Source organism: Octopus bimaculoides, chromosome 3, assembly GCF_046866305.1.
Source record: "Octopus bimaculoides isolate indiv1 chromosome 3, ASM4686630v1, whole genome shotgun sequence".
Taxonomy (NCBI): Eukaryota; Metazoa; Mollusca; class Cephalopoda; order Octopoda; family Octopodidae; genus Octopus; species Octopus bimaculoides.
This window is the reverse complement of record NC_142930.1, coordinates 3,797,280-3,808,635: the sequence shown is the minus strand read 5'-3', so window position 1 is coordinate 3,808,635 and position 11,356 is coordinate 3,797,280. Positions and strand designations below refer to the sequence as shown.

Below are 11,356 nucleotides of genomic sequence, written 5' to 3'. Positions count from 1 at the left end.
CAACCCTGGCAGCATTTGAACTCAGAATGCAAAATCAGAAGAAATGTCGTGAAACATTTCTTCCGGCATGCTAACCATTCTGCCAGCTTACCACCCTACTTTGGAACATAAATTAACTGGAAATCTTTGATGGAAAACATTTTAGATCACTTATAAAATAGTTTGTATCTTACTTCTTGGAGGTGGTCTCAGGCAGCTCCGTTGTGTGACTTTTAGAGGCCTCCTGCAAGTTTTTGCTTCAAGGCCTCATCTCTTCAATCAAAATTCATAACCTACGCACATTTTATTCATAGCTATATTTTACTTTATTCTATCTGAAGTTCAATATTTCACATTAGCTTAAAGAACATCTTTAAAAGTACAACATGGTAAATTTATTTCGGTCTATTACAAATTTCAATAAGTAAAATTTCCAGATATGAATAAAAGAGCACTTTTATAATCCAAGCAACTTTCAAAGACAAACATGGTGCACTTTTTGTTTCACGAAATCATCGATCAGTGCAGAATAATCAAGCTAAGAGCCATGTTTGTGTTCAACGGATATCATAGAACAATCCACGTTCGTGATGCAATGTAGTATTTTTACAAGAGCTTTTGCAGGTACAATGCATTACCATTTTATTTCTTGAAACTTTCAGATAACATCATCATCATCATCATCATCATCGTTTAACGTCCGCTTTCCATGCTAGCGTGGGTTGGACAGTTTGACTGAAGACTGGTGGACCAGGAGGCGACACCAGGCTCCAATAGTTTAATTCTTGTTCAACATTTTAACATGGGGTCCCTCAACCACGGAGCCCCCCCCCCCTGTGACTGCAGGGGTTGCAGGGGCTTAGTGATGGCCCTACTCTCAGGTAGGTTTGGTACCGAAAAGATTATAAAACGATCTATATTTGCAACAGGGAAAAACAGTTGTTTGGTGAGGACCATATATCTTTTAACAAGCGTAGGGGTTAAGAGCACGGGCTACTAACCCCAAGATTCCGAGTTCAATTCCAGGCAGTGACCTGAATAATAATAATAATAACTCGAAAAGCACCTGGAGAGCACAGACCTCCACCAAGCAGCTCATTTTAAGATAGATACGCGAAAAAAATTACTGATAGAGAAACGAAAATAAACTTTAGAAACAGCAACGCCACCATAGGTTAAGTGGAAACGATGAACGTGCTTTCAAGGGAGATAATCAAAGAACGTAACATTGTAATACTTCATGTAAAGTAAATATAACAAATGAAAAATCCTTCAAGAATCCATAAAAATTCCCGGATCACTACCAACATTTTCATCATTTCATCATCTGTTCCTTGTGTCATTACCAACTTTTCCTGCAAGTTTCATCAAATACCGTTCACAACTTTATGAGTTATTTTGCTCACAGACGGACAGGCGGACAAACCAACGCCGATGAAAACATAACCTCCTTCCTTGGCAGAGGTAATAATAATAATAATAATAATAATAATAATAATAATAATAATAATAATAATAATAATAATAATAATAATAATAGATTTGCTTGTCAGTTGTTTGACCTTAACCAGCTGAGCATGTCCCTTGGGTGCTGATGATCTGTGCACCTCTGATCATGAGCAGAAGTAGTGGGGGAGCATCATAGCCATGTGTTGAGAGGAATTCTTTGGGGTCTGAATAATTCACCTTTGGAAACATGGGTGTTTTGCTCAATATCCTTAAACAAACCTTATTCAGGGACCTTTTAAGCGGAATGGGCTACTCGACCTGCAGAAAATTCTAACTGGGCCCCACCTGCGAGGTCATGCGCTGTTCATCTTGATATGAGATCACCATGTCGCGCACATATGGTTGTGATGCATGTGCCTGGTGTACCCTTATCAGACAGGTAGTCATGATGGGTATAATGGGCTTCGTATATTTTACCCCAGTGTCACTTTGATGGCATGCACTGCTCTCTCACTCAGTAATAATAATAATGTCGGAAAATACATTAGGAATGAGAACCCAGGTTCGAAATTTCCCCAAGACACCTGATGAAGGCTGGAGGGTATATCAGCCAAAACGTTGTATTAACAACAAACAAGATGAGGACAAATATCCGTCAAATGTAAATAGTGTAAATAATGTAAAAAAGCTGAGCATTATTTTGGAGTCATTTTCGAGAATGTCCTCTTTTTGGAGAATGTCCTCTTGAATATCTGTTGGTATACTCAACCACCACATGTGTTCTTCAATGCCTTCAGTTCTTTCGGCAAAACTGATTTTTGCTGCTTCAAAAATTCCTCTATCTTCAAACTGGGGATAGAACGGTTCCTGGTATAATTTGGCATCCATTCTTGAGTTATTCCCATCAAACCAGCATTGAGGACTTCTCAGAGACACAGCAATTATCTGCAGTTTTTTTGTGAAAAATCTAACAAATTCATTCCCTGGAGGTTTGTGGCTAGACTGACAGCAAAACATTTATGCTACATTTGCTCTGTCTTGGGTTTTGGGACCTGCAAATGTGTGTGTGTGTGTGTGTTCTTGTGTGTAGGTGGGGGGTATCGTAGTTGTTTCTTGTCTCCTGAATATGTGGTTCTTCCATTGTTGTAATAATGACTAAAACCAAGACAAAGCCCCATCCCCCTCAACTGGGAGGGCAGAGAAGGATTGAGATGGGGGGTGACTTCGTATCAAACTGAGGGGTTAACAGTACAGAGGGACAGAGACAGGCGTGTTGCTGTGAATGTGTAGATTGCCCAGCTGGAAGGGAGAGACACACACACACACATCAACTGCTGCTGCTACTGCTGCAGCTGCTACTACTACTACTACTACTACTACTGCTGCTGCTGCTGCCGCTGCTACTACTGCTACTGCTACTACTACTACTACTACTACTACTATCACCACCACTTCTACCACTACCACCACCACTACCACTACCACTATTACTACTACTACTACCACCACCACCACTTCTACTACTACCACCGCCACCACCACCACCACCACCACCACCACTACTACTACCACTACTACTACTACTACTACTACTACTACTACTACAACACTAGCAGTAGAAGTAAAATCACTACAAACTATGGAAAGTGCTTCAACTGACGTTCTTGTGAAATGTTGGTAGCCATCACCACAATAGTAGTAGTGGTGGTATTAGTAGTAGTAGTAGTAGTAGTAGTAGTAGTAGTAGTAGTAGTAGTAGTAGCAGCAGCAGCAGCAGTGAAATAAGTGTAAGAAAACAAATTTCATCAAGGAAATAGATTTGTGATGAATGTGAAAATAATTATGATGACATTAGTTCTGCAGGCAATGGAGACGATGATGGTGATGATGATGATAGTGACAAAGATGATGCCATTATGAAAAGCAACGATGATGATAATGATGATGGTAGTGGTGGTTATGATGATGATGATGGCGACAACGATATTGATGACGATGATGACAATGATGACGACGACGACGATGATGATGATGATGACAATGATGTTGATGACGATGATGGCAAATGATTTCTGTTGACTCAACCAGCCATGTTTATTTTGGAGACATCTTAGAACAATGCTTTCCAACCTTCTCCTCACCAAGGAACCTCTTCATTTAAATCAATTTGACTTGACTCAGATTTGGTTTTATTCCAGGTACAATTTATGTGGGTTGCGGGTTACCACCTCTAACCTTACATATCCACAAGCTTTTGATCATCTTTTCTGTTGCATATGTTGTTCACACATAAAATACAGAACGTAAATAAAAAAGATGCATTTACAAAGAAAACAGAGAATAACAGAAAGGAAACCAAAACCGAGTCCAAAGACTCTATCTGATCTGATATAAACGAAATTGTTACAAACACACATATGGACGCACATACTTACATATAAGCACGACCACATAGGTGCATGCACACATATGAGCGTGCACACATACGAACTTGCACACACTCACATGCTCATACCGAACAATTTCAAACAATGCCAAATCATACATTCAAAATAAATGGAAGTGGAGAGACAAGTTACTGAAGAGATTGCAAGAGTGCAATGAAATGATTTAACAAAAAACTATATACTGTTTATAAATTAATAAAGGACTGAATCAGTGCGTGTGTTTATTACCGGCATAATGCCTCTCCCAAGGTTTAATTGTAATGATAATAATAATAATAATAATAATGATACATTTTGGATACGTTTTATTAGTGTTTTATTATGGTCAAATTTTATAACATACAATAATAATAATAATAATAATAATAATAATGAAATTATTGTGTATAGTGCTCAGGTGACACTACAACCCAAAGTATATAAGACATTTAAGAGAATTGAGACATTTTTGCAATATCAATAAGTTTAATAAAACACATAGAATTCATCAAAGAATGGTCAATAATTTCTTTTTATTTTGATTAGCAACTTTTGTTACCATGTTTCTTTTGGAATACACTGCCTTTGTTTCAATTAGTTTTGAAAAATAATAAAAAATTTAATAAAATAGCTCTGTCATAATTAAGCTGTTGTTTGAAACATATTTTAATATTTAATTTTGACGGAAGGTTTTAATTTAGATCAGTTTAAAGTAAGAAGCGTATATCATAGAACGAGGGACAGGCTCAGGCGGACTCGTATCAAAAGAGTTACAACAACTGGAAAATACAAAGATATGAATTTCAAGCTTTTATAGAGAAAAAACAGAAAATGGTGTGATATTTTCATGACATTATCAATATTAGTAAGAAGTTTCACCAAAGAATCAAAACTGAATTTTGGAATTATTGCATTGGGAAATTAACCCATGTTCTTTGGTGCTGAGATTTTCACAAGGTTTCTTCAAATTTGTAACAGAGATGGAATGGAGTGTTGTGATGTTCACATCATTCTCAAAGAAATTTAAGGAATTTGCAATTTGAATTGAAATTCACGGATTGTGTACATGGCTTTGTGGTTAAGAATTTTGTTTTTGCAACTGCATGGTTTCAGGCCACCACGCAGCAGCTCAAAGAAGTAATATTGACCGACATATTGTGTAGGAAATTTAGTAGATGGAAACAATGTGGAAGCCCACTATATACATATATATAGAGAGAAAGAATTATATAGAGTAAGTTAAATGATATATAACCAGTGTTTAGAATCTCCATGTGCATTCATATACAACAAAAGAGAAAACTGCATGGATAACACAGATTTCAGTTCCTGTTTCATTTCATTGGTCTCCATAGAAAAATCACAGAGAACATAGAGGAAAGAAAAACCCAACAGGACAGTCTGTTTATAAACTATTTTGTCACACCATCATATCTAGGTTTCATTAATAATAATAATAATGATAAACATTATGTAAAGTCGTTTGAAGTTATAAGCAGATTACACTAAGAAATCTTCAGAGATTGTGTAACACCTATATTATATATCAATGCGAGATGAGAACTGGTGCATTTGAAGAGAAAGACACTGCAATATTATTGTCTGACTGAGTAATTTCCAAGTATTTCAATGACTGCTTTGTACTTTAAATCTTCTGCAAGTGCTCAAATGAGTACAAAAGTACTGGATTCAACCCAATCAGTCGAAGCCCCCAGCAATGTCAAAACCAGTAAAAGAAGAATATAAAAAACAGAAAAATAGAACTACGAATCAAAAGCGGGTCAAAAAGTTGCCTATTGGTGATTATTTATATATTTATTCTACAACACTTTCCTAAATAATTACAGAATTATTGGAAATCAATTTTAATCAAGGAGTTTTTTTTTTCAATATTTATTTTACTTTTTCTTTCTTTTTTTTCCTTATTTAAAGTTATTTAATAGAAAAATTGAAAACAAGTTTGAAAATTATATTCTTGTTGTTGTTATTATTGTTTTTCTTCTCACAATTCACATTAGTTATGATGCTGGTTGGATAAGCTTTTCACTTGGCAGCTTGGTGTATTTCTCAATTAATCTATCAGCATATTGTCTCTGTTCTTTGGTCAGCTTTGTAGGAGAATTTCTGAAACAATATACACAATAAACAGCAACTACATCACTAGCATCATCATCATCATCATCATCATCATCATCATCATCATCATCATCATCATCATCATCATCACCCACCACCATCACCACCAGTGTCATCATTGTTGTTGTTGTCATCGTCGTCGTTGTCATTGTCAACAACAGCAACCAAACAGCAGCAACAGCAACAAGAAGAACAAAAAATGAATCGGTGAAACAAATCTGAAAGTACTTTCAAAAAATTTACTTTTCAAGAATTTAATTATTTTCTTTCTGATAACAGTTTTGCTTCTGGTAAATTGAGTCTTTTCTGTTCTGTGAAATGTGTGTGTGTGTGTGTGTGTTTGTGTGTATATTTCTCTGTGTGTTTGTATTTGTGTGTGTGTGTATGTGTATGCATTTGTGTGTGTGCTTGTGTGTTTATGTGTATTTATATATATATATGCATACATGTATACACACATACAAATGTATATACATACATATATACATGCATACATTTATATATAATATATACACCTATGCTTCTATGTGTGCTTGTGTGTGTGAATTTATATAATGCATAATTATTTGTCTGAGAAAGAGTGGTAGCCATGTTGAGTAGCAGTCACCCTAGACTGAGGGGTGGTGCCGGAATAAAAGGGATAGACTGGCGTTGCTGATGCTGAATTTGAAATATTGTGGGGCAGCAGGAAGAAGGAAGATGTGTAAAGAAAATGAATTGGAAAGAAATCCAGTTTTGAGAAGAAGAAAGTCTTGAGTAAAATGTGGCACTGTCTATGGTCTATAGGAATGGATTAGGAATGGATTAGAAATGGATATGGTGACAGAACAAGCAAGTTCAAAGAAATACGTACCATTGTATTAGTGTGAGAAAATAAAGAAGGAAAAGCACAAAGGATATTGGGACGATGAACGAAGTAGAGTCCAACACTTTTAATGTTCAGAATTGTTGAAGCATAAAATAAACAACCTAGTCCAAGAGGCATAGCCAGGTCGCAAATTTAGGGGAAGCGAGCACATGAAAAAAGGGGCTAAGACATATACGGAACCATTTTTAACTCATTTCTCTTATATTACGTCAAATATTTCAATAGTTATAATATATGTAATTGTAGTCTCCATTCGTTAATTTCATGTTTCAGTAACGATGTCATTATGATTGAAACTCACAATTACTGAGAGAGGTGTGTCGTGAAAAAGATGAAACTCCACCGGATTGTTCAGTGTCAAGAGGTTATGATGTCAGGGTTTGCTTTGGTTCTTCAGATGTCAGCGGCCACCAACACATCAAAGCAGATTGAGCAGACAGTTTGAAACACAGGAGGTTAATCAAAGAGAGTTAATGACTTCAAAGAAGTTCTTCCAAATTCGTGCAATTAACAAAAGAATTAATTCAACTTTTATCGCATATGTGAATTAAAGAGATAAAAAAATTGTTGAAAAGGGGTCAACTTTGTAAAATGGATGCAGTGGGAAGAGAGCTTGTTCCCCTTGATCCCCTACTAGTTATGCCACTGCTTGTTTCAGTTGTTAACGGTCAGGATACTGTATCCTTCAAATATTCATTGCTTCCTTAAATTTACCATTACTAAACATAGACAATGTCCATGTGGTCTTGTTGGTCCAAAGACCAGGGTCAATTATTCCATGAAAAGCTGAAGGGGCCTTTGCTTTTTGAGGCTCTTTTACAGTTTATTGTTCTGTGTTTTTCAGGCTTGATTCTGTGCACTGGTGTGTCAATATTTAAGCAAAAAAAAAAAATGAAAGGAAAAGGAAATGGGAAATGCGAGTGGTTTAACTGGATGTTACCATCCAACAATGCTAAGTCTGTTAACAGCATTGAAGGACATAAATTTAGTTCATAGGGCTTTTGTGAAATTGGTGACAACAATGATGATGATGAGGAGGAGAGGAGGAGGATGAGGAAGATGATGATGACGACAACAATGATGATGATGACGATAATGACGACAATGACGATGATGATGACAATGATGATAATGATGATACAATGATGATGACAACAACGATGATGGCTGACTTTTGAAAATGGGGAAGAGAAGAAACATAATATTGTGTTTCCTTTGTAATGATTACGGAACAGTCCAAATTACGATTCTTCTGTTGGTGAAAGAGTGCATCCTGGGATTTTTCTTCTTTGGGTGAAGAACAAACAAAATAACGAAAATGGCCAAAAGTAAACAGTTAGGAATATTTGTTTGAGACAAGAATGATAATTGCTTGGCCTAACTCATTTGAAATTTGGTTTCCAAAACCTGAAAATGGTGACTTTCAGTGGAAAGATTTTAAGTAGAGGTGTTAAAGAATAATACAATATTCGTTTTCTTTAAATTATTTCAGCTTTAAAGCCACGGCCATGCTGGGGCACCAATGGAAATTCCAGAAAGATTTTCTGGAACTAATTATTGGCACCAATCTATTTCACCACAAACCCTTATCCTTGCAGCATTTATTTTGACTTCAAGTTTTGGTGAGCAAGACATGTCTGCAAGTCTTCAAGAAAAGTCTTTGACTGACATCAAACATTTGGCATTTCAAAGACTGTGATGCATTCTAGCTTTGTGACGAGTTACAGGAGATATGGAGATGGATGCTAGCCAACACAGCAGCTAATGATCCTGGTGTAGAGGTAAACGGACTGGAAAGGAGTACGAAATATTATATGTTGTATCAATAATCAATAATTAAATAAAATCAATATTGCTTTTCAACCATGTGGTTTCAAGTTCAGTCCCAATGCATGGCACCTTGAGAAAATGTCTTAGACAGTCTCAGGCCAACCAATGCCTTGGTAGTAGTGAATTTGGTATATGGAAGCTGGGTGGGAACCTGTCATGTATATATATATATATATGTGTGTGTGTGTGTATAGGCACAGGTGTGGCAGTGGGCTGTGTGGTAAGAAGCTTGCTTCCCAACCACATGGTTTTGGGTTCAGTTCCACTGCATGGCACCTTGGGTAAGTGTCTTCTGCTATAGCCTCGGACTGACCAAAGCCTTGTGAGTAAGTGTGGTAGAAGGAAACTAAAAGAAGCCCATCATATGTGTGTGTGTGTGTGTGTGTGTGTGTGTGTGTGTGTGTGTGTGTGTGTGTGTGTCTTTGTGTGTCTGTGTTGTCCATCCACCATCGCTTGACAACTGATGTTGGTGTATTTATTCCCCCATAACCTAGCAATTCGTCAGAAGAGACCGATAGAATAAGTACTAGGCATACAAAGAGTAAGTCCTGTGGGGTCAGTTAGTTCAACTAAAGGTGGTGCTCCAGCATGACCACAGTCAAAACTGAAACAAGTAAAAGAATAATAAAACAAGAGCACTCAGATAGCACAAACCTCCACCAAGGCAATACATCCTCTCAATGATTCACCAGAAATGATTTTTAAAATGAGAATGTCTGAAATAAACTTGACTGCTCTCGCAAACGAGAATACTAAAAATGAACCCGACCACTCTCAAAAATTAAGTAAAAGAACTAGAAGAATAATCCAGAATCCTTGTCCAGTACCAGATCGATCCCCAAATCTAATTTGTTTGTGCCAGTCACGAGGCCAAATATCCCTGAAAGTTTCATCCAAATCCATCAAGTGGTTCTTGAGATATCTTGTCCACGGACAAAGAAACAAAGATGACTGAAAACAACACCTCCGGCTTCGCTAAGGCAGACGGTAATAAAAGAATATTTATGATTTCTCATCAAGCCAAGTGAAATCATAGCCATGGCTGATGCCAGTGTTGTGTAACTGGCACTTGGTGCTGGTGGCACATATAAAGCAACCTTCAAGTGTTGGGCCTCACAGACGCAGCGACAAGTGACTGAGCCCTTTGGCAATATAACGTGCTTGAGAAGACATGTGAAACCAAGTGAGATGACAGTCATGGCCGATGCTGGTGTCGTGTAACTGGCACCTGTGCTGGTGGCACGTAAAAAGCACCCACTACACTCTTGGTGTGGTTGGTGTCAGGAAGGGCATCCACCAGTTTTCAGTCGAAGTGTCCAACTCATGCCCGGCATGGAAAGTAGATATTAAATGATGATGATGATGATGATGATGAAAATGATATATGAATATATGTATGCATGCATGTATGCATGTATGTATGTATGTATGTATGCATGTGTGTGTGTATGTATGCATGTGTGTGTATGTATGCATGTGTATGTATGTGTGTGTGTATGTATGCATGTGTATGTATGTGTGTGTGTATGTATGCATGTGTGTGTATTTATGCATGTATGTAAGTATATATGTGTATGTATGTGTGTGCATGTATGCATGTGTGTGTGTATGTATGTATGTATGTATGTGTGTGTGTATGCACGTATGTGTGTATGTACATATATATAAGCACTTGTGTTTGTCCCCTTACCATTGCTTGACAACTGGTATTGGTTTGTTTACATCCTCATAACTTAGCAGCTCACCAATAAAAAGTCCATCACCATCACCATCCCCATCACCATCATTTAACTTCCATCTTCCATTCTGGGGCTGGACAGTTTGTTTGATAGGAGCTGGCAAACTGAAGAGTTACGCCAGGCTCTAATTGTCTGTTTTGCCATGGGTTCTACCACTGGATGCCCTTCATAACCCCAACTCACCCCTTTACAGAATGTGCTGGGGGGGGGGGCTTTGTATGTGCCATTGACATGAATGCTTTTTTCATGTGGCACCAGAATGGGTGTCTTTCATGTGGCACTGGTATGGGTGCTTTTTATGCAACACTGGCACAGGTGTGTGCTTTTAGGTGGCACTGGCACAAATCGGACTTAAAAAGAAAAATAAATCCCGGGCATCGATTTGTCGGACCAAACCTACCAAGGCAATGCTCCAGCATGGTCTTAGTCCAATGACAGAAATAAAAAAAAAAAACAAAAAAAAAAAACTTGAAATTGGAAAGATGCCAGCTAAATGCAATGGATTTTGATGGAATAAGTTCTGGGAATGGTTTTGGTAAAGAAGCACAACCAGAGCAGCAAAAATAAGTTCTTGGTGAGGTGAGTTGAAGAACTTGTTCAAAAAACCTGCTTACATTCATTTTACACTGTTTATGTCATTAATAATGCATGACAACTCTTGGCGGTCACAACCTGTTTCAATTCTTCAAAATGTTGTTAACAGAATCAATCAGTCATTAAAATAAGAATAATTAAGCAGAGAAGAATTTACAGAGACATGTTTAATGCTTAATTAATTAATTTAACTCAAATACAAATGGAAAAATATAGAACTTGCTAACAGTACAGGTGACAATAATGGTGAAAGTAGCAGTAGTAGTAGTTGTGGTGGTAGTGGTGGTGGTGGTGGTGGTGGTGGTGGTGGTAGTGGTGGTAGTGGTGGTGGTGGT

General features: G+C 37.3%; 1 protein-coding gene across 1 annotated transcript in view; it reads right to left on the bottom strand.

Annotated features, from left to right (window-relative positions):
- Positions 1-4,163: 4,163 nt before the first annotated feature.
- The window catches only part of LOC106875233 (uncharacterized), a 201,723-nt gene continuing 194,530 nt past the window's right edge, over positions 4,164-11,356 (bottom strand). Inside the window, exon 11 of the mRNA XM_089348486.1 lies at positions 4,164-5,978. Within this exon, the coding sequence (XP_089204612.1) occupies positions 5,873-5,978 (106 nt within the window). The 3' untranslated portion in view covers positions 4,164-5,872. The remainder of the gene's footprint in view (positions 5,979-11,356) is intronic.